Source organism: Amblyomma maculatum, unplaced genomic scaffold, assembly GCF_055883805.1.
Source record: "Amblyomma maculatum isolate TAMU_Amacu unplaced genomic scaffold, ASM5588380v1 scaffold_13, whole genome shotgun sequence".
Lineage (NCBI taxonomy): Eukaryota > Metazoa > Arthropoda > Arachnida > Ixodida > Ixodidae > Amblyomma > Amblyomma maculatum.
The window spans coordinates 24,138,613-24,162,065 of record NW_028146738.1 but is presented as its reverse complement, the minus strand read 5'-3'; the positions used below and the strand labels follow the sequence as shown (position 1 = coordinate 24,162,065).

General features: G+C 46.4%; 1 protein-coding gene across 1 annotated transcript in view; it reads right to left on the bottom strand.

The window, feature by feature from the left end:
• LOC146172381 (piwi-like protein 1) overlaps nucleotides 1-23,453 on the bottom strand; it is a 197,773-nt gene that overhangs the window by 128,025 nt on the left and 46,295 nt on the right. The window contains exons 4-6 of the mRNA XM_084585935.1: nucleotides 16,860-16,989; nucleotides 10,676-10,753; nucleotides 4,544-4,748 (exon numbers count right to left, since the gene is read on the bottom strand). Of these exons, the coding sequence (XP_084442061.1) occupies nucleotides 4,544-4,748; nucleotides 10,676-10,753; nucleotides 16,860-16,989 (413 nt within the window). The remainder of the gene's footprint in view (nucleotides 1-4,543; nucleotides 4,749-10,675; nucleotides 10,754-16,859; nucleotides 16,990-23,453) is intronic.

The following is a 23,453-nucleotide window of genomic DNA, read 5'->3' as shown; positions in this document are numbered from 1 at the left end:
TCAAAAGCGTCACAGGGCTACCGCACTGCTTACACTGCGCATGCTGGAGGAGTTCGTTCACGGCTGCGAGGCATAAAACGGTGAACGGCGTCCCGACTCCCGGCGTCTCGTCTCCTGGCCTTTCGTTGAAGCCCCCCACAAGGCGCTTGCGGCGGGTCGCAGACATGGAAGAAAGCCTTCGCTGTTCTTCTTGTGCGTGGAGATCAATCGCCGCTTTTTGTGCATCGGAAAGAAGTAGCGTATCGACGCGCACTGTTTTCGGCACCGCGACGGGCGTCGCCGCCGCGCATGCCAACGACCCTTCTGTAGACGCACTGCACTGCCTCGTCGAGGTGGTCGTCGCTGCTGCTGCTGGCGGTTCCGATGGCTCCTCACACGTCCGAGGCCGCCGTCTTCGTTTTTTGCCGAAAGCGTGCGCCGTTCGAAATTTCCGTTTTCCACCAGCCATCGTGACGGAGAAATGCGGTCGAAATGTGGCGAAATGCAAGATGGCGAACGATCGGAGCAGCATCGTCTTTGTGTAGCAGATGATGCTGCCGGCATCCAATCGGAAAGCAGGATTTGTCCCCTGTGATGCAAGAACACTAATAGCGTGCGAGATTTTAGTATTTTTTTGCGGCGGTCTAGCTCCACTGTTGCCAGACGGAGAACTGTTTCCCGCTAGGAACGGAAAATAGAAGAGTGCAGCTTTCGACCGATACCAAGATGGCCACGCTGCGCTGCGCCGTTGCCGCGGGGCGCGAGGTTGAATTCGACTAATCTTGAGGTCTTTTTACAAAGAAAATTGTCATGTTACTGACTTTAAAATCTAATAACGCAATAAATACTAGTCAGAGGACTATAATATTTCAGGAATGGGTTCTTCAGAACCTCCAGATTCCAGAAAAAAATAGTTCAGAAAACCGAATTTTTGGCGATTTTTCGGCCTCAAAGAGCCGTGTCTCCCCTTAAGTGGGGCCGTTACAAGTGGGCTCGACTGTACCTGAATAAATTTTTGAGGACAAGGCAAGCCCATGTATTCAAAATATTATGTCTGGAATTTGTCATAATTTGATGAATCAACATAGGTGTAATTGATAACAAAAAATTCAGTGCTATGCTATTTTTCAGCAAGAAAATTTAGAAAAATGGCTTTGTCTTGCCCTGAGAAACCTATCTAGGAATCAGCATGACAAATTGCACAATGCCAGTGCCTTTCACAATTTCTCCAGGCCTGATATAAAGTACCTATTCGAACCAATTTGATATGCTTCTGTAACTTGAGAACTAGCATGCACAATTCTATGAAACTTGGTAGTTTTTCATTTGACAACGTCATGAGCCTGTCCTGAAAATTTTATCATGATAACTTGAGAAACACAAAAGTTATTGTTCTCTCAACCTTTGAGAGCCGTTTTCTCAGAATCAATTTTTTGCACAGTGTGGCTGCTAGGGAAAGTCATACCTCAAGAACCACTTATTGGATTTCCATGAGGTTTTTTTTTGTTACATACCAAAATAAATTTCTGAGGGCAAGGCAATTCGTTTTTTTCAAAATATTTCATGTGTAATTAGGGGCAGTCAATTAAAATATCGTTAGGTCAGGTGTAAATTTTAACACTAAATTTGGGGCTGCACTAAAATTTTTCAGAGAGGAAATTTGAAAAAAGGGAATTGTCTTGCCCTGGGGAAACTATCTAGGAATGACCATAACAAATTTCACACTGCTAGCACATTTTGCAAATTCTCCAAGCCTGCCCCTAGGAATCTATGTAAACTATCTTGATATACTCCTCTAACTTGAGAACCGATGAGCCCAGCTCCATGAAACCTGGTAGTTCTTCAAATGTGTGTACTATGAGCATACCCTGAAAATTTCATTCAAATATCTAAAGAAATAAAAACGGTGTTCGAAGGTAGCCTCCCCCCTTAAATCAATGAGTGCAAAGCGGTTGCTGCGCTTCAAATGGGCATTGACGACTTTAAGTTCAATGATGGGTGGCTGAGAAACTTTAAACATCGGAATGACCTCAAGTTCAAGGTGTGCGAAGAGACCGGCGCTGTCGACAATCAGTTATTGAGCACTACTGCACGGAAAACTGGAGTATTTGTTGCAGCAGTTCTCTGCTGACAATGTTTTCAACTGCGACGAAACTGGCTTATTTTATAAGATGTTGCCGGAAAGAACACTTGCTTTTGCTGATGACCCATGCCACGGTGGCAAGCATAGTAAAGAGCGGCTGACTGTTCTCGTCAGCAGCAACATGTCTGGCAGCGAGAAGCTTCCCTTGCTTGTAATCAGGAAGTCGAAAAACCCGCGGTGCTTTAAGGGGAGACACTGGTCTTAAAATGAAAATTTTTATTTTTAGAGATATAATAACGAAATTGGGTGTGTATATGTATTTCTTCCTCCTGTTTTCGAAAATCTAATTAGTTTTACTCTATCTCAATTAGTTCTAATGTTATTGGGAAATAACCAAAGCCTAATTTGGTAATTTCTTACGGGTCGTTAGGACAGTTTCCCTCAATATTTTTTCGTTCCGATTAAAATGTAGTTGTAGCCAAAGACCTGCCATGTGGAGCTATGCTATTTATATTATCATTGATGTACATCACAGTATAAAAATATTCAATTATGTAGATGCCCCACAATTCGAAAATATAATTAGCTGACATTATTGTTCAATAAATTTGATATGTTCAACTTAGCAATATAAAAATAGCATAGCTCCACAGTTCAAACCTTTCTGAATTCAACGGTATAAGATTTATTAAAATTGCACCACAAAAACCCAATGAAAAGTTCCGTAAGGCTAGTCATGTCACCAAAAAACATGAAGCTGAGAAAAACTCATTTGAAGTTTTGACACTGAGTGCAGAAAATATTGGGAAGAATCTTCGACAACGGATGTTACTCAGATGTTCCCTATCAGTTTCCCTACAAAACAAAACAAAAAGTGTCTTATTCCATCCAAAGAAACATTTTAAAAAAAAATGTCGAATGTGTAAGTGTGATGAAATTATAGAGGTTACTTTCGAGAAATTAGGGGTCGACTTTTTTTTTTTTTTTTTTTTTTTTTGGGGGGGGGGGGGTGAAAGTGAGGACCGGGGCCAAGGAGACTAGAGCTCCACCAGGCAAACAGTTGGGGAAGAGAACTGCTTCGCTTATTCTTGGGGAAGAGAACTGCTTCTGTTCGAAATCGCAGTTTTCGCAGACAAGCAGAAGCTTTACAGCAAGGCCGTACTCCTTATCTGTTGCCTTGCTCAAACGCAGACTTCCTGCGCCGCAGGTTCCGCACTTCGCTTGCGCGAAAAAATTGTTCAAAACCTTCAAGTCCACAATCACGAACTGGGTACCGGCATCAGCTGTCTGGTAATCCGCACTGACGCCAAGAAGGTCAAACTTGCGCTGGTTTGCAGACTTTTCCGACAGAACGGACTTTGCTTGCGCCGATCGCTCAACACGCTGCGCCTGCTCGGTCGACGAATAGTACACAGCATCAACACGAAGTGTACCACGATCCGAGATACGATTCGTGCTGCAACTTGGTCCCGCGGTGTCGTCATCGGGCAGCGTGCTTGATGTACCCGGCGGATCCAACGAGTCCGGCACTGTAGGCCCCGACGACGCACTGGTGGCCGCTGCCTGCTGTTTTTTGTTCCACGGACGTTTCTTCCGGCTTCCAAAAGCTCGTTGCGTGCTCGGTTTCAATCGACTGTCTCCCGGCATCTTGATCGCAAAGAGAAACTCCCGGCACAAGGCGGCAAAAACAAGGCAAAAACAGACGCGCACGAAGCGACAGCCACAGCGGCGAACGCAAGAGAAAGAAAAAAAAAAATGACGTAGACGGTCACACCAGCCAATGGGAGGCGCAGAACAGCGCGCGCGGGAAGCGCGCCGCGTGCGAGCCAATCAGCGACCCGAAAACGGCCTTCGGGAAACCGGCCCGAACCGCCGCTCGGCTTGAGCGACGCCATTTTGAGATAGCTCAAATTGCGCACAAAGAAACCAGCTTCAAAACAAGCCCAAGATGGCGGCGATCGGCCGGCTGCAACGCCGGCGGCGCGCGCGGGAAGTTCGAACAAAGTCTCTCTTTTCGGGGCCATTTCGTCGCTGCCGTGGTGTTTTGAAAGCCGATTTTATCGCATTTCCCGACCGAATTCAGCGTTAATAATTTTACTGTAGATGCTCGAAAGGACAAACCTTCCGAAAATGAGTTTTTCCCAAAATCGACTTTTTGACCATTTTCGACCGTTTTAAGACCCGCGTCTCCCCTTAAAGGGGCATCGCTGCCAGTGTTGTACGAAGCCAACAAAAAGGCATGGGTCACTCAGCAGTTGTTTTCAACGGCTCTTTTTCATGCTTTGGTGTTTCGGAAGTCTAATACCTCATCCTTGACTGTTTTGATCCCAGAAATATTCGTAAAATGGTACGTCTTTTTCATGCATTCGTTTTTTCGGACTGCCTGATTTTTCGGACGTTTTTGCGTTCCCTAGGGGGTCCGAAAAATCGGTCGTTGACTGTACAGGGAATGCAAAACCAACAACAAAAAGGAAAGCGTACCTGGTCTTTCAGGTGGTGAGGTAGGTAGAGCTTCGTGCCATCAAAGACTTTGACGCGGCCGATGATTTCCACCGCGGGGTCACTGCTCAACAGCTTGCACCGAGCGCGCTTGGAGTCGATGACTGGCACAAAGTCGGTGTGGTACTCGAACACACCCATGCCCTGTCTGGTTCCTAGGCGAACATAGTTGACCTCCACAGAAACCCTGTTGGAAGACCACAATGGCAATAATAAACCGGCACAGAAGAACCTTTTCCGCAACAGGTCCTGAACTAAGGAGCTGTGCAAATGAGAACAAGCCAGCTACACTGCAACAGCAGATTTTTAAAATGTCCCAACACACAAAATGCTCACAATTTACATTAAACATTAATCAAAAGTTAATGAAAAGTTTCAGTGCTCAACAGCAATACTAAAGATACTTGAGCACAATTTCTACGAATTAGCATTAACATATCTTACGGACAAAACAAGTGGTCGGCAGCCTCAACTCTTACTGCAGCCTGCCTGGTTGTAACCAAGTAGATAGCCCTTTTGCCAAAACTACAACCAACCACACGTTAGGAAGGTCTCAAAAATTCCGTCACCACTGGATTTCACATTTGATCAAGGTTTACTGTTCCCTGCATGGATTCGCATCCAATCTTCCTGCGTTGTCGAGTAAGAAATGCTCCCAGCCAAGCACATGGTGAGCCAAGTGCTTGCAAGCAGCATCAAGGCATTCAGTCACAGTGGGCAGTAAAAGTAAAGGAAAAAAAACCCAGCCTGCCCCACTGAAGAAAGGCGTAATAATGGGCCAACACATAATCCACAACCAGTAACAATCACCACCAACATAATAAACTGCAAAGTGCCAGCGTTGCCTCTTCACTGTTGTACACAAACCTGCAAAGCAGAATGATTTCAGTCTGCAACACAGCTCAAAACAAATTTAACATCGTATCGGGCATTTTTTGCATAGCAAGACCTCATTAATTTGAAGTCACTGAAACTGAAAAAAATGCTCAAATTAACCAGATTTTCTAATTAACCGAGAACAGCTAAAACTCGGTACCTGGCAAAAAATTTCACTGCAAGAACCAAGTTGCACATATCCCACTTTGCATTATGTTACCTGCCGATTGCAGATGACATGATGTGGTCATGATTCATCCCCAACGCTCCTCTTATATACTTCTCTTCAGGCCAGTAACGACATGCAAATCTAAATATTCTACCTTTCAAGCCAGGGTCTTGATGACAGATTGCAGTGCTGCTACTGCCAAAGTGCTATTTGGAGCAACTTTTGGAGCAGTAAAACATGGACTTTGGAGCACATTGGAGCAGCTTGACAAGCGATTTGGAGCACTTTGGAGTACCTGTGTGCCAATTCTAAAAGGTCCGTTGCTCACCGAGAAGCCAATATATCAGCTCGGCTATGGTGAACAAATCGGTTTACAGCCACTATCTTGCCATTGCCTTTCTTGTCCATTATTTCAAGGTGTTCTGCAGCAAGGAAGAGAGTAACACTAAAGGCAACACTAAAGGCCCGTTTACACTAGGCCGACGCGACGCCGATGCTAATGCGATGCCGACATCGGTGGTCGGCGGGTCGGTCGGCCGATCCCGTCGTTGATGCACCGGTCAGTCCCACTAGGCCGCCAGCGACACCAGCTCGACCAACGACCTCCTGTCGTCGTAGTGTGACAAGTTCCCAGACCAGCGACGCCGACGAAACGCATCGGCCAACTCTCGCCCGATCAGTCCTCGGCAGATCGTCGAGCAAGCGAAAATGAAATGCCGACGAAGAACGTACTGTGCATGGCTTTGCTTCCCTGTGTCATATACATGCTAAAATATAGACAAGGAAGTATGGCGGTTCATATCACACTCGCGGGTGAGCTTTTTTTCATTGAGCATGAGTCGACGCCAGCCCCGTCTAAGGCGAGTAGGCCTAGCAAGCCCGCAGGAATCGTGTGTGATTTCGATGGTCGTGGGGAGCAAATTAACATGTTTTAACGAGTGCAAACGGTCATCGAGGGTAGGATTTTATCACGGGACGCCGCTACAGAACGCAGTAAGCGCCGGCATAACCTAGCGTAGCCCGGTCTGCCGAGCAATGTTGAGGGCGGCTGGCAGTAGTCGGCGGCACTCGTGGGACACAAATAACACCATTTTAATTTATGCAAATGGTTGCCGAATATACTTCCGGTTAAAAGGAATCATGCAGAATCGAGCATTGATGGCATCGAAGAAAGCGAATACAATTAGCAGGCAGCACCGCTCTTGTGCGATGTCAACAACCAAATCCCAAACATTTCTCATGCGGTATATCGCCTCATCGGCGGTTCTTGAAGAGTTATCGCATTGTGTAAATGCATAATGTGCAGCCGTAGCGCGAGAAGAGAAAATGCCCGAGTAAAGTAGAGCCCGGCAGGCGGTTGTTTTGCCATGAAAGCGAGCAGCGTGTGCATATGCACACAGATGTAAACTGCAGCAGCGATGGCATGCACTCGTCGTCATCTGCGCATTCCCGATAAAATTTCTCGCTCACACGGGAAATGGAAAAAAGTTTACTGTTATCATGAAGCATTCATTTAGCGAATGCGTACGCGCTTTAGTGAACAAGTGGTAAAAAGCGAGAAGCAGGTCTCGAAATCAGCAGCCCCGGGGTCTGCAGCAGACGAGAGACGCGTCTGTGGGCGGGGCGAGGTGAAGGCAGCGACTGCTATTGGTCGGCACGGGCAGTGAGGCATCGCGTCGTCGTAGTGCGACTAGGAAATCGGCCGACAGCAGCCCGTCGGCCGACCAACATCCCCGTCGGTCAGCCATCGGCGCGCTGTCGGCGTCGGCGCCGTGTGACAAGCACGACGACGACGCAAAAAACGCATCTGGTGATGGTCGGCCGACGTAGATCGGCCTAGTGTAAACGGGCCTTAAGAAAGCAAGTATTGCATGCATTATCTATATCTGAAGTATTTATTCAATCAAAAACAATGAGTATGTATAACCATGAAGCATTTTATTCAGAAGAAATACAAGCCCAGCTTTTTCAGCTATCACTCCTCCAAAATTGCAGCACCCTCAAAATTGTTGATTTGAGAAAACAAGGAAAATCACGTCAGAACATGTAGATTTAAATTATGGCAAGGTCTGACATATAATGATCAGAAATGGTTGGAAAGTAAAGCAAAAATATGTTCATACCAATTTGAGCCCCAGTTATACCATAAAAAAAAACTCATGGGAAGCGTCCATTTTGGTGCCAAGACAATCTTTTCAGTAAATGCTCCCGTATGGTTATTACATTTACGTTGATGTCAGAAGATATACAAGGTTAGCTCTCTAGCAAAAGAAAATAACTGTAGCAAGAGCAGGACCAGAAATACTGATGTGGTGACTGTCCAATTATTATTTTTTTTTAGAAATTGATGAAAAACGTTTTGGCCATATTTTTTAATTACCAAGGCTTACGCAACTCGAAATTAATTATGACTGGTTTCTGGTGAGAATGCACCGTTTTCTATCGAGATAATTGCCCCTGCGACTCAGAAGCAAATTTATTTCAACAAAGTTTGCGATTCCGCATGCCGCTCGTGACGCCGTTTCGCGATCGCCACGGCCGCCGCGCAACTAAGCTTTCCGAGTGCTCGATCTGTCGCGCGCATGAAAACTGCCTAGGTATCACTTTTTCATCTGCATCGTCATGATTAGAATCGCCTCGAGGGAATCGTTCGCTCTCCTATCTGTCGTGCGGAGCACCACGGGCTACCATCGTGGAGCGTCGGCGCTTCGTTGCAGACTGCCAATAACAGGATGCCGCGTCACCGGCGCACCTCTTATTTGTACCTTTCTTCAGTTTTTAGGCCAACATGACGCTCGAACCTAATTTTCCCACTTTTACACCGTGGTCGTCACGACGGAACATCGCTAAACCAGCTAGGCCTAACTGCGCGACGTTTTCAAAATGGCGCCAAGCCCAATAACAGCGCGTGCTTCGCGCAAATTTGTCCCTTTGTTTTCCGCTTCGGGTGTTCGTTCACAGACGACGATCGTGACGTGGGAATAGCATGAATCACGATCTTTCGAACGAGACCAAAATGATGCCGGTGGAGAGCGTATTTCTAGATCTGCGGCCGACCAAAATTCAGAGAGATTTGACCTCAATTTAAAGGAACAAACGTTCAGATTCGCAACTTCGGAACGCTGTAACGTGCAAAATACGTGGTATTTTTCAACTGACAGCGCCCCGTTCGACCCGCGCGGCAGCCACGCTCAGAGAGCCACCCCTCTCTATGAAAACAGCGCCGCGTTCATCAATACATGGCGATACACAACTACAACTTATCATCATCATACTCCGGCCCACAGCCTATTCGCCTTGGCTCCGGCTGCTCTGATCCCTCACAGCCCTGTCGTTATCATCATTGCTTGATAGATTCATTTTCGAGCCCTTTGGCACATTTCTGGCAGTTTGTATCATGATTGCGCAGCAAATCGCGTTTGGTCCAGAATGGCGCAATTGGAGCAAGAGTGGAAGCCCTGCGGAATGGTACCAGGACAACAAGGGCCAACAGCGCCACCACCTCAAAATGGCACCAGGTCGTTACTGTCTTGAGCAAAACCAGGATGATGCCGGTGGAGGCATACCCTATTTACTCGCGTATAACCCGCCCCTGCTATAACCCGCACCCATATCTTTTGAACTCTGCGGAAAAAGAAATCCTCGCCTCTAACCCACTCTTATCTGAAAATAAAAAATATAAAGAAAACAGCATTAGAACGATAAAACTGTACACTAGGTGATCATTTCGTTTTCAGAACATTCAAATGACGGCCCCGTCACTGGTTATCCGATTCTCAATCGTCACCGCTACCATCCGAGGCTGCATCGCCACCCTCCTAGACTAGCCGTCCTCGGAACCATCCAAGTTGTTACTGATGGCACATTTTTTTTAAGCTCTTACACAACAAGTCGGCCAGAATCGCTTTCCGCGCGTCCACGATCCACTGGAATATCCAGCTTTCGCACGCGTTCCGTCGGTGTGAGGGCATAAAGATTGTCAACAGAGTCGTACTCACGCAGGCCAACAGTGCAAAGCTGACTCAACAAAACGCAACCAATGGCGTGGAGAATAAACAGACTATGCTATGGATGTGGATACGGCTATGTCTTCTGTTGGCTCCTTATCAGCTTGGCGAGCGCCGATGACGATGGAGATGGCGGACTACACGGGGAGCCCGTGCATTGTCCCCCTTCTCCATAAGATGGCTGCAAGGCGTTAGTTGCACACTTTTTGAAGATCAAACACAGGAACAGGACGGATGTGGCTGCAGACATGCAGCTTTACCTAAAGAGCCACTGGCCAAAAGGTCACCAGATTACAGTGGAAATGATAAATTTTGCTTCCCACAGAACAAACTGAGCACTGAAATATCTCCAAAGAAACAAGGATTTATAATTTTAATTTGGCACTGAGAACAGCATAACACCACACAAACTGAAGGGACCTTTTATCACTGCAGTACCTCACATGACAACATCTCTGAAAAATACCACTACTGTTATAGAGCGCGCAGCGTTTTCTTTCAGGCTACCAAAACGTTCGTCGACGTTATACATGTTCTTGCGCTGCAACAGCCTTGGGTGTGAAAACTGAAATTGACACTACTCAGTGCTAAAAAATGTCTGGCGAGATTTACATTAAGATTAGGTGCATTACTTGTACTCTTGCCCAACCATCATCGCAGCCACCGCTCACGGTTTACAGCATCGGCCCGCATAAAGAAGAGCGCATGTACTGATCGAAACATTCTTGGCAAAATTTTTTACAGCATTCCTACCAAAGCAGTCACGGAATCAACCAAGCTGTCCAGATTTAAGTGATGCAGCTCTTTTGCTTGAGCAGCAATAAAAGTTGTGTTACTGTTGACTTGTAACCCCACCTGCAGCAACCTCCATCATGAGAATCACGGCTGGGAACCACTGGGCTGGAGACCAACAGAGTGTAAAAATGACCTATATGACATATGCAGCAAATGAAAAAGCCTCTGGTGATGATGCACAGACCAACATCCCCAGCCTTGTACACCAAGTTCCCTAAAACACACAGTTTGTGTGGAGAAGAAAGATAATGCACATAATGTACTTACGGTTTCCCAGATTTTCCTTGATCCTTGACTCGATCCTTGACTTCCAGTTTCGACATTTGAGCCGCTAAGGGTTCAGCTCTGCAGCAAACAGAATGTACATGTCACTATTACGATGCCAGCATGGTATATATAAAAAAAAAAAAAAAAGGAACCTCGAAGAATGTATTACAGTCGAACCCGGATATATATTTCGAATTTTGGTTGTATCTAACTCCAGGAATATCCCCTTGAAAACCCCATGTAAAAGTATAGGAAAGCTGCGTCGTATATCGAACTCAATGTCACCAGTCGTTCGATATATCGAACTCCGCACCACGCATTGGACGGTGCACCTCCCCTAAAGACGATCGCATCACCTCGGCCGTTTGCCGCGTGACGTTTTCAAGCCACGCGCGGAGGAAATGAGGGGACACAGCTCGGCGACGGATGGTCTGGGGCAGCGCCGCGCCCTTCCCCCAAAGGCGCGCGCATCTGCGGTGATCGGTGCCGCGCTAGCACGTGACGTTTGCAAGTCGTGTGTGAAGGAAGGAGAAAGAACCAATGCAGCCGTGGTATTCGGGAGGGGAAAAACGCGATAAAGCGAAGCGCAAGGGTGTGCCAACTCTTCTGCTGAGCTTTATCTCTCCCCTTCCTCTCTCTTTCCCGGTCTCGTTCGCAGCAACACGCACTACGCATGCGCGGGCAAGCCAGCTCAGCCTGAGCTTTCACCACCGAGATCTCGGTGGTGACAGCTCAGCCCGTGGCAGACACTTTCTCCAGTGTCTGTTGTGAACACTCTGCACGCGGCGGCTGGCGTGCGATGAGCGTCTCGTGTCATCGTGCTGAACGCGCGTAAGCTACGGCGGCCGCGGACGCTAAAAAACGGCAGATTTTTTTTTTTTTTTTTTTTTTTTTTCGGGCTGAACGTATGCTATGGCGGCTGCGGAGGTTAAGAAGCGGCAATTTTTTTTTTCTTTTGCGAAAGTTGTTCTTGTCGGGCTGAACGTGTGGCGCAGTGTAAGCTATGGCGGCTGCGGACTTTAGGAAGCGGCAGTTCTTTTTTTTTTGCGAGATTCGTTTATTCTTGCATCTATGAATCAACGAAAGCATGCGGTCGGCTGCGGTCATGCCACCGGCTTTTAGCATTGTTCGCTCTAAACGGCATTTGCAGTTGTCACGCTTGGCAATGATTTTGGAGCAGTGGTCTACGCCTGCCCCACCCCAAGCGCGGCACGATAAATCGAACCATGGCTTCTGCAATCAAGCCATCACGCGGGCACTCTGCCAAGTTCGCTCCCTGCCACCACAGGATCTACGAAAAGTGTAGTCAAAAGATAAACACATCGTGGCGTTATGGCTGCGCAGCATCTGGCACACTGCCAATAAATGAGCTGTCGATGCGACAGTCGAAACGGAGGAACGCGCCACCGAACGCTTTTTCTTTTTTTTTTCTTTTTCAATTTCTCGGGGGCGAAAATGGGAAGTGGGTTCATTATGCGAATGGGCTGATTGCTCGACAAATACCGTATCATTTTTCACGATCGCAAATGGCTTCTCAAGCCGATTTCTGTATATCGAATTATCGATATATCAAACTGTTTCGTGATCCCCTTCGAGTTCGATATATTTGGGTTCGACTGTATCAGTTTGCAACAGTGACATCCACAACTTAGTGTAGAAGATTTCCTCCTGTGGGACAGTCAAGACTGTCACATTACATTTCACGAATGTTGCTCATGCAGGTTGCACCTAAGAAGAGTTATGTTAAAAAGGTCATATGCCTCCAATATGCCTATACTTCCCTTTTTTCTTTTTCTTAAAGGGGTCATGACGCCAATTTTGGAACATAAACTGTTTATTGCATCTTATTTCTGATGTGCCAAGCAACTAAACCTCAAAGTTTCAGCTGCATCGGAGCTGCAGATATATTTAAAAATAGCAATTTTGTTTCTTCGTGAATGACGACATAGGCCACCGCTACGTTTGTCTGCTCCATGTTCTGTGTGCGAGCAGCGCAACCGTGGTTACGCTGTTACACAAAGCCGCAGTAATGTCGGCCAAACAGCAGTCATGCCGCTTAGAGATTACCGCAAACTGAGCTTTTCAGCGCTTTTAACCTAGGGAATAGCAGCATCTGTAGGCGGGATTCAGGTGCGCGTTGGCGTCGGAGTATGAAAGGCACACGAGCTGACCCATTCGAACAGCGTATACATTTTACACTGAAACATGTCTGAAAAGCAGCACATAAAATGCGCAATGTATATAGCACCGTCCGACGCTGCTTTTCTACAATCTTCGGGTACTGCCCGACAGCGCAGCAGCGTAACATATTGGATGCGTCGCACTTTATCGAGGCACCCAATACCCTGCCTGTCTCATCTTAGCAATATATCGTTTACGCTGCTCGTTGATGCCCCCCCCAAGTTAGGACTTCGCCGTATCATAAAAGTAGACGATGAGATCAAGAGGCTTATAGCCCCAGATGCCGCTAGCTTACAGCAACGGCGCCCGCGAGCGCGGAGGACGACGGCGCTCTGGCTGTCTGCTTTTCCCTAATCGTCACTAGGCCTAAATTCGCTGTGAAGCCGCAGCGGATGGCACTTTGTAATAGATCAGCGAAGCGTTTTAGTAAACAGACCACTCGATCATGAAACTTCTTTACTCTCAACCCCACTGTTTCGTAGTAGGCAATAATTACTTTCGGCAACGCCTCTTCTGACGATGATGAAAGGAATCCGCCGTATATATCGCTGGCGCGGACGATTCAAGCGGAAGGCGCGGCGGTGTTTACAGCGGTGGGGGCAGTATGATCGCAGCAGTCACGCCGAAGTTGAAACTCTGGGCAAGAACTAAATCGTGCTTTACTGCGGTCTGTGTTCTGTTTTCATAAACATGCTGAGTACACTTATTGGGTGTGATGTTAGGAAGCGCGAACACAGCCCAGTGTGTCAACAGCTTATCGGCGCCGGCATAGCAGCAGACTATGCGGTGGCCGGCATCGCTCTGTGAAGTCACCAAGCGTTTCAGCAAGGCCACAGTTGTCAATGGGAGGAGCTTCGCGACGTCAAGTTCAGCCATTTATTTCGAAATAAGGAATGCATCTAGGGCGCCCAAATTTCGGAAATAGAATAATAAGGCCCAGTATTATTTGCCAGACTAATATATTGGATGACCGTGGCATGACCCCTTTAAATGGACATTGTGCATCGAAATGAGAGGTTAATATTCTTATCTAAACGGTGACTGCAGGTCCAAGGACAAACAGCAAGCATGCTTGCACAGATGACAATTCAGACTAATAAAAATTTCTTAAAACTCGCACGCCCTTGTTTAGTAAAAAATTCCTAGAGCGCAGTTACCAACAGTCAAATATTAGTTAAAACAGCCTGCCACCCTCGCACAAAAGTGCCAGAGACAGCATCGGTGCATATTCAGTGTAGCTACAGCTAGTAGAGAGGGTAAGAGAGGAAGGAGAAAATTTTTATGAATAGGACCACAATTATGCACTCATCTCTGAGCATGTTATGATAAAATACAAACATGTTAATTCAAAAACACAGAGACTGCCAATATTATAATTAAGGCAACAAAATAAATGACTCAAAAAAACTTGTGAGGAAGCATGCCTCGAACAGTCAAACTTTGACATTATATTGTATGGGATATACACTTCCCTTCCTAGCCAGCAGCGATTGCAGCAAAGTCATGAACACACATGCATCTGCTGACAAAGGGGTGGAGGAGGGGAGAAAACGCATATCCACTTCCCCCTACACAATGAGACGCCGTCACAGCACAACGTTTGCCACTAATGTGTCTTATGCATCATTATAAAGGATAAAATGTATGAAAGGAGGAAGATGGTCAACCTGCGAAGAATTTTAAAACAAATCTGCACCTTCTTTTTAACATAACCAAGTGACACATAGGCTATGAGGGACACCAGGGTGGGAGGCTCGGAATCCTGCCCAAACACTGGGCATTCTCACTTTCACCGCTAGTCATTTCATTTTAGTTTTCGATGCCGTCGCATTCATGCAGACACCAATATGAGTTTTTTTTCGAAATGAGCCAAATCCACAAACCGAAACTAATGCAAACCCAACTGTAGTGGGAAGCTAATCCAGTCAACTTCCCTTTAAAAAACAGATCAGAACAAAATGGGTCAAATCGCAGATCACATTTTAAATCGAAAAAGAGCCAAATACTTCCACTGCGTGGATCGAAATGAGCCAAATCCATTCAACCAGTAGAAGACAGACCCGGAGACCACGTGATTCAGCCAACATGGCAGCCTCCTTGTAAGCTCGTGCTGGCGGTGCTCGTGCCTTGTAGCGCTGACTGCCTTGTCGTGTTTCGTTTTTTTTTTTTTCCAAGACTGCTTTGACGGAGTTAGTTCCGCATGGATTGCGACGGGTATGAAGAGATCGATGAACGTTCCGTGTGCAAACAAGGAAAGAAAAATTGCCTGCCAAGACGCCGAAAAAGCAAGAATTTTAATAATAATAATAATTGGTTCACAGGAAAGGAAAGGCGCAGTTCTGTTCTGTGGACACCCGAGTCGCGCCATAGAGGAAGAGAGGAAGGTGGGAGTGAAAGCAGAAAGAGTGAAAGAGGTGCCGTAGTGGAGGGCTCCGGAGTCATTTCGACCACCTGGAGATTTTTGGCGTGTACTGACATCGCACAGCACACGGACGCCACTTTGTTTGGCCTCCATCAAAATGCAGCTTCCGGAGGTCGGGATCGAACCCGGGTACACCGGCACAGTAGTCTGGCGTCTTGCCACTGCACTACCGCAACGGGGCATGCAAGAATTTGCTGCTTCCGAAATGTAAACACAGAAATAAGACTGAAGTGTGCGCTTGTGACAGAAACATCGGTCAAAGAAAAGGAGCCCATGGAAGATTGTGAAGAAGGCTGCTTATGCTGCCAGGAAGACAGACCAGCTATCCATGTACGAGTCTAAAGCAGGTGACGCATACGTGTAATTTTTTTTTACTGCTGAAATCACAGCACGAGCATTTTTAAATATTTTGAATGCAACCTGAAATATACTTCGGTAATAATAAAGTTTTGAGAAGAAAACCGGGTCGAATCCAATGCTTCGCTTCGATATGAGCCAAATGAAATGTTTCCATTGTTGTACAGACCAAAATATGCACGTATATTTTCGGCGATTAATGCTGTTTGAGTCCTCTATCTGCCCCCTAAAACTTGTGAGGTGCTAGGTTGAATACCAGCGCATTCCTTTCAGACAAGAAATTATAACCTCGTTCTCAGTGTCCGTTTTGGTAGATCTGGCTCATTTCGAAAAAAAAACTCGTGTATAATTTGCTTATGTCAGGATTGCGCACTGCATACTTATTAACCTGTTCCCTGTGCAATAGAAGGCTTCACCATGCCTTGGCATTTTCAAGGCGAAAGGATGGACATTTCACAGCTCAACCTTCAGGCAATTCGGCAATATTACGCACTCCGTTGAAGCCCAAATTAGACATGCCATCATGTTAGTATCTGATGCCAGGTGTGTCAATTCACGGCATTTCTTTTGTCGCTCAATTAGGATGAACACATTGCAGATTTCATGCCATAACAGTAGAACCCTGCTTTTACTTTTTTCACGGGATGTGCCAGCCAGAAAACGCAGCAGCTGGACACTGCTCAAGAAAAAAAAAATGGGGAAGGGGTATATTGTTGTCTGCTGTTTTTTGTTGAAGCGACAGCCACTACTCGAGGTGAGGTAAAGGCAAGATCACAGTGCGCTTCCGATGACCTTCAAACAGCTTCGAGGTCAAGTTAGAACTGAAGCCACAACCACTTTGGGTGGCTATGTTCCCACCAAAGAATCAAGGTAGCCTCGGCAGGAGTTATCGCTTCACATTAGGTTTAAAAAAAGCTAAAAGACAGCCAATTTTTCTACGAGCAGAATGCTCCTCTGAAATTTGCAAGGCACTGCAGCATCCCCAATGCTCCGTAATTGCTCTCCACGTGCCCGAGCACTTCTTCGTGGAAGAAGGCAGCAGCAGAGAGAGGGGGGCATGTCTGCTGGCCTGCAGTCGCTACTTTTGTCCAATTCTGCACTCCCCGTTCCTCACACGCTAAACCTAAGTTGTCGGAACCCCAGAGACGAGCCATTATGCAAGGTTTGACTTTTTTTGCTACTAATCTAACTCCAATGTTGAAGAAATAAAAACTGCACCCTCACCTTGCTTGTGGAGGTGCAGCGGTGGCAGATGGAACAATTGACATCTGCTGCACAATCACACTCTCTTCTGCCGGAATGCGTACTATGTTGTGCCCATATGTTGGCCCAACACCCCGGCTGGGAGGTGGTCCTGCATACAAGAATGTGTTGCTAAAGCATCAGGCCTCACCGCGTACAACTGAAGTGCCGTTCCAAGAGCCACACATCAATGCACAGTCCAAAATCCCACACCGCTGAGCTTACACCTTGCAGCTCTCGCAATAGTTGAGCAATGTTTAGAAGTCCTCTGCAATGGCTCTCTGTCTGTCTGCTGGAAGGTAAGCAGCAGCGAGGAGTAGGCGCAAGCATGCATTTATGTGGTTTTAGTAGCAGCCACTCTACACAAGGCAAGTCTACAAAAACACTCGTTAATATGAACTGTACTACAGTAGAACCTCAGTGATAAGAATCTCACAGGGGTCGCGAAAAAGTTCATATCAAAACGAACGAAAAAAAGCATGCAGAAGCATGGGAAAGGCAGTCACGCAGATCTATTTACGTCCGAGAAGGTTTATTACGGTCACGCGGTCACAGCTCGCCACTCGCGGCACACAGCGCGACAGGCGATCGCGACGTCGGCGACGCAGACTGCTCACGATGCGTACAGCGCAACTAGCAGTCGCGAAGTTTACGATGTGCAGTCCGTGCACTCCCATCGTTGCGTGCGTTGCCAACTACTCACAGCCCAGGTATGATAGGTACTGTAAATGAGCATCAAAAACACCCTGCTGAAACCTCAACTGCATCATGCACATATCTTGCATGCAATGGCATGCACGACAACCAGCATCGTCCTTGAGGGTAGGCCTGACACTTCGTTACAGTTTTACCAACTCTGCACCAGCGCAGCTGATGATGGCCAAGCATCAGCCAGCCAACAAATCTCGCCTCCATGCCTTATCTAAATCAGTTTGCAGCAATGCGCCCTTGCTTCTATCCTTGCGGTTCTTCTATCCCACTAAAGAAGGATGCTTTTACCTTGCCATTTCCACGTTGTGCTGTGAAGCCTTCTCACACTCACTGAAGCCCCTCCTTCATTACACTAATAATTAAAATTTCAGATAACCTAAACATTCTTTCCTGTTCCTTGATGTTCGAATCAACAAGCTTTAATATACTGGAATCGAAAAGCTAGCCAAGAAGGAAGCGGGCAGGAGCAAAAGCCCCAAAATAGTCTGTTGTAACCAACTTTCATACAACACTGCCCATGCGCTATCTCGTGGCTTACCGCTATTGCTGGCATATAAAAAAAGTTTTTCCTTCCATCATACAGTGCAATATATAATGAGACTTTTTTCTTAGTGAGCAACTTCATCACTAGGCTCGTAAGCTTCTAGGAGCCAACTTTTCAACTTCAAGCCGCGCAGCACACAACGGCAAAGGAGAGGGTGATGAAAGTGCAGAGAAGCCAGCACAGGCGCAGAGAAAAAAAATGCGCAGTGAAAGAGCTGAATGGAGTACGGAGGAAGAAAAAAAGGCAGACACTGACAGGAGTGGAAAGCACAAAACACACAGCAGCAGCAGGAAGCACCACAGGGGTGATGGCGTCCACTGCTGTGTAGGCAACTGTGTGTGTTAACACAAAATACAAAGGAACAAAACTGCACGAAACATGTCATCCAAAACATATGACCAAAATGACAATTTGGTCGGCTGGCAATATCAACTGCTCACAACAGAGAGTCAGCCTAGCAGTAGTTTCCTCATCCCACCCACAACACAAAAAGCAATACAGTAAAACCTCGTTACAAGAGACACTCAAGGGAACCCAAAAAGGTATCTCTTGTAACCAAGGTCTCTTGTAACCAAAAATTCCTATCAGCTCGTATGTGTGGAAGTTTAGATTCCCTTATCTAAATTCTGTTTCGTATCAGTGTCTTGTTTTGTTGCAATATGCCAGGAACCAAGAATGAGTGCCTCCTTTTGACTGGGAAGTCAAAATGTCCTTATTGTTTCAGGCGCTGTCAACGCATTCCGGTGTGACTGAAACAACGGACATTTTGACTTCTTAGTAGAGAGGAGGCACTCCTTGGTTCCTGACATATTGCAACAAAACAAAACACTGATACGGAACAGAATTTAGATAAGGGAATCTAAACTTCCACACATACGAGTTGGTACGAGTCAGCTGCGTTGCATGAATATACCTGGGTTAGTTGTGTCTCTTATAAATAGTGAAGAAATTACTCTAGGGACCTACAAAAATTGTCTTTAGTAACAGAGTGTCTCTTGTAACCATGCCTCTTGTATGCAATGTTGTTAACATGGCAAACATAGGAAAACCAACCAAACTATTTTCAAGTCTCATATAACGAGATATTACTGTATTTGGATTTGTGCGTCTACAATGACCGAAAACAAAGCAAAAAGTGATGATAAGACGTGTGCCAGGGATGCTGCACCTTCGTTTGAATCGAGCACCTGTACAGTTTTGGCTCACGTACCGCCATAGTGCACTGGCAGCCCTCTCCAAATCTTGGTTGGTTGGTTGGTTTGTGGGGTTTAACGTCCCAAAGCAACTCAGGCTATGAGAGACGCCGTAGTGGAGGACTCCGGAAATTTTGACCACCTGGGGTTCTTTAACGTGCACTGACATCGCACAGCACACGGGCGCCGCCATTACTGTCAATGAAATTGCTCTTTATTTCGAGGCTGCGACTGCCTCACAGCTAATACAAATTCTCTACAGCAGCGAAGCGTTTTTTCAGGTGAAGACTGAAATTTGCGGAATAGCTATGTCACAAACTGGAAACGGCCATTGAAAGTCCGATGGGCCAATCGCGCTTCTGAGCGATAAGCGGAATTTCCTGTTCCAGCAGGTACTAGCCGTCCGAACACCGTATAAAGCTACATGTATACATGCAAAACTCTTTGTGCAACGGCACAAGTTTTCTTACATACAGTCATGTTAGCCTGAGTGTTCATTTTTGTATCAGGTCGCAATTTGCGTCACACAATAACGAAGGTGAGTACTGGCTAATTAAGCCTAGGTTGCAGCCAACATTTCAAGCTGCATACACACTTCCCCCTTCACTAGGAGTACATCATATATGTTCTTGAAAAACATGTTGACACACTGGACATCGTACTGGCGATGTCCACCCAATGTGTCAATGTTTTTCAAGAACACATATGTTAGGGTAATCAAATGCGAAGTCACCAACTTCTTTCTGGGGGATAGCGCATATCTGCAATTCTGTTGTAGCTCGCATGAGTTGGGGGAAGAAAAAGCAACACCTTTTCATCGTTGCCACTGTCGCCATAGCAATACCCTTTACAATAAGCTGATGGCATCGTCCATACAAAGCAGAGATTCATAAAAACGCGCATTCACACTCTTCAACGCTGTGAACTAAACATTGCGACGGCCGCCCACTCACCATCTGTATAACCCCGGCGCCCGATTGACACCAGCACCACTGCGCACCACCTTGGGCAGTGTACCAAGATCTCTAAAAGAGTGACAGAGAAGTTTCATGTTCACAAAGCGGTGTTTGCCTTTTGCGCAAAGTCCTAATTGCGACTGATGCAAACACATTGGACGCCGTTTCTCGTCGCCGCACTCATAGCTAGTGCATGAGGCTGGCGGCGCAGTGACCGTAACAGGCTGGGCAAAACAATGCCAACTACATGTGCCGCGTATGATTGCCACTCTCGAGGCGTGTCAGGACGCAAGACAGTTTTTCAGGCTCCCTTCGGCGAGCCGCAACCAACGACGACTTGAAGCTTGGTTTAGGGCTACAAAACATCAAGATGTGAATGGACTGGCAGCAGACTGCGCATTCTCGACTGTGCGAAAACCCTTCGTTACAGGTATGTATGTATGCATCTAAAAAAAGTGTGTATGATGAAAAGTACCTACTGGAGTTTGCCCCAAGCCTATAATCCACCAGTGATAGCTGTAATGGGGATTTGTTTGGTGAGCGTTTGCTTTATGTGCGACAGGACATTCCAAGCGTCAGCCGGGCCAACTGTCAACATTTTATGGGGGGACGCGGGTCTTAGAATAGTAAAAAATGAACAAAAAATCGATTTTCAGAAAAAAGCATTTTTGGAATGTTTGTACTTCCAAGCACCTGTCCTAAAAATATCAACGCTGAATTCGATCGAGAAATACAATAAAACTGACTTCTAAAGCGCCATGGGCGCCGCAAAATGGCCCAGAAGGAACAAAATTTGTTCAAAATTCCCGCGCGCGCCATCGACGAAGCAGCCGGCTGATAGCCGCCATCTTGGGCTTGTTTTGCTTATTTCTTCGTGCGCATTTTGCGGCATGTCAAAATGGCATTACTCAAGTAGAACGACTGCCATCGCAGGTTTTCTGATTGGCTCGCAGATGATTGGCTGGCGCGCACGCTCGCGAGGCGAGCCTTGCGTCTCGCGCTCCCCATTGGTAACCACGACTGGCGCCATTTTCTGTTTTGTTTAGTTCGCCGTCGCGGCGGCCACTGTGCATACAGTGCACATTTCTATCCGGCTCTTGCAATCGTATCAATCACTCTCGGAGTCGGCAATAATCTTTTGGATGTACGCGAGTTAACGGCGTATAAAAAGCAATTTAAAAAAAAACTACAGTGTGCGGGGAACGCGCCGCTGAAGAAAGAGGACTACGGCGCACTTCCAGGGTCGCATGTTGCGTCCGATGCGGCATGCCCAGCGGCGGCCTAGAATCGTCACCGAGCGCTTCCAGGCACATTCAAGACAGCATGAATATGTTGTACTGTTCAGTTGACAGCGATCAACTCCATCGACGCCACCGTTCGCAGCTTTTTCATCGCATCAATTCTGACAAGTGATCCTGACAGCGCGCCGTTGTCCGCATTCCTCAGCCACGACTTCCGTGAATGATCTCGGGTGCTTTTTTTTTTCCGCAGGGTGCGCGATAAGTGGGGCGAACAAGAAATTTCACGCCGCAGTACGCAATGAAGTGCGAATAGAAGCTTTTGCTCCAGCAAAGGTTTCTGCATTCTTCTCTGCATCTGCTGCACAGCAAACATTCATATGGGGAAACCTTGTGAAAGTTTATTAATATGGTGATAACAAGTTATTGCACAATTATAAGTATTTCTTTACTTTGAAGGGCACTGGAACAGGCATGTGAAAGGATAAATGTAGTTTCTCATGCTGATTCTAGGGGTAGTACATGGCTTTATGACAAGCTTTTGCAATTTTGGGGAGATGGTACTGTCACATATTTAGTATAGACTTTCTCTTGAAGAGCAGATCTCCACACTGATGTAATTCCCATTGCTGTAGCTGCATTCTAGAAAAAGTTGCAGTTGTCTGAAACTTCAAATATGTTTTTCTCATTTCGACGTTTTTGGGCACTGCACTCAACCTTAGGGGCTTTTTCCTATGTTGTCTGTAAGTGACATTGGCAAAATAGGTATCACTGTAATCGTACTAAAACGATCTAGGGGGTGATGCTATTCATATTGCCCTGGTGCAATTGTGCTAATTGCAAATTAGTGTGGTAATGAGTTAATTTGAGAAAAATGTATGTAGTAAGAGTTGGTCCATTTCCTCTATAACTTGCTTTCAAATTAATAAAGATAGCATCACCTTTAGAGCATGTCTTTGGCAAGACAAAATTGCCAAAAAGCCCCATAAGAAGTACCCTTTGATTATTTTTTAATCTACAGCAATTCCTGAACCAATGTAGCTATAAAAACTCCAAGTGCAGATTTGAAATCAGCATGAAAAACCAAGACTGAAGATTTTCAGATTGGACAAATAAAAAAGAAAATTATTTTAAGACACACTTTCCCCCTTAAACGGTGTCGCTGCCATCTTGTTTGTTTACTTTTTCCTTCGATAGCCTCGAAACCGATGCCGGCCATGCGTGCTGCTCCTCAGCTAACCTGACGCTGGATCAAGGCTATATTATTTGCCTAGCAGCTTCCACTTCCGGAAAAAGTCTCTGCTCGCTGCCAGAGTGCTTTTTTCTCTTCTTTTAGCTTGATCGCTTCATCTGCCTGTTTCTCAGTGTGTTTGCAGTGCGTTTCACGTGTGTTGCCGAGCATTGGCTCACATTTAATTGAATCGGCTTTAGTTCTTCAAGAAGCTGTTTCAGGATTTTATAAGGAGGTTTTTTTTCTTTTTTTTTTCATGTGTAACACGGCAGCGAGAAGGCACTCAACGGAGTCTGTATTGTGATCCAGTGGTTGGTGGTGGTGGCGTACCTCGACAGTGGGAAAACCTACTCTGTCAATTTTCTTGGAGCACTTAGTATGCTCGCCGATGCGTGGAAGTCGGTGGCACCCACAACGCTACACAATTGCTTCTGAATGGCGAGTCAGCTGCCTTGGACGAGGAGAGCTTCGTCGAGCAGCTGTCAGGCAGTCAGCAGCTCATTGATGACCTTCGCACTGCAGGTGTCGAAATTCCATCGACAGTCTCGTTTTCAGAGTTCACAGGCGTGGTAGCAGAGTAGCGTATGCTCTACCCTACTTCAATATGACCAAAGGAGAGGAAGACAGAGCGGACGCCATCATCAAAATGGTATCAAGACCGCACTCAGCTCCCCAAGAACACACCGAACCACAAACTAGCAGC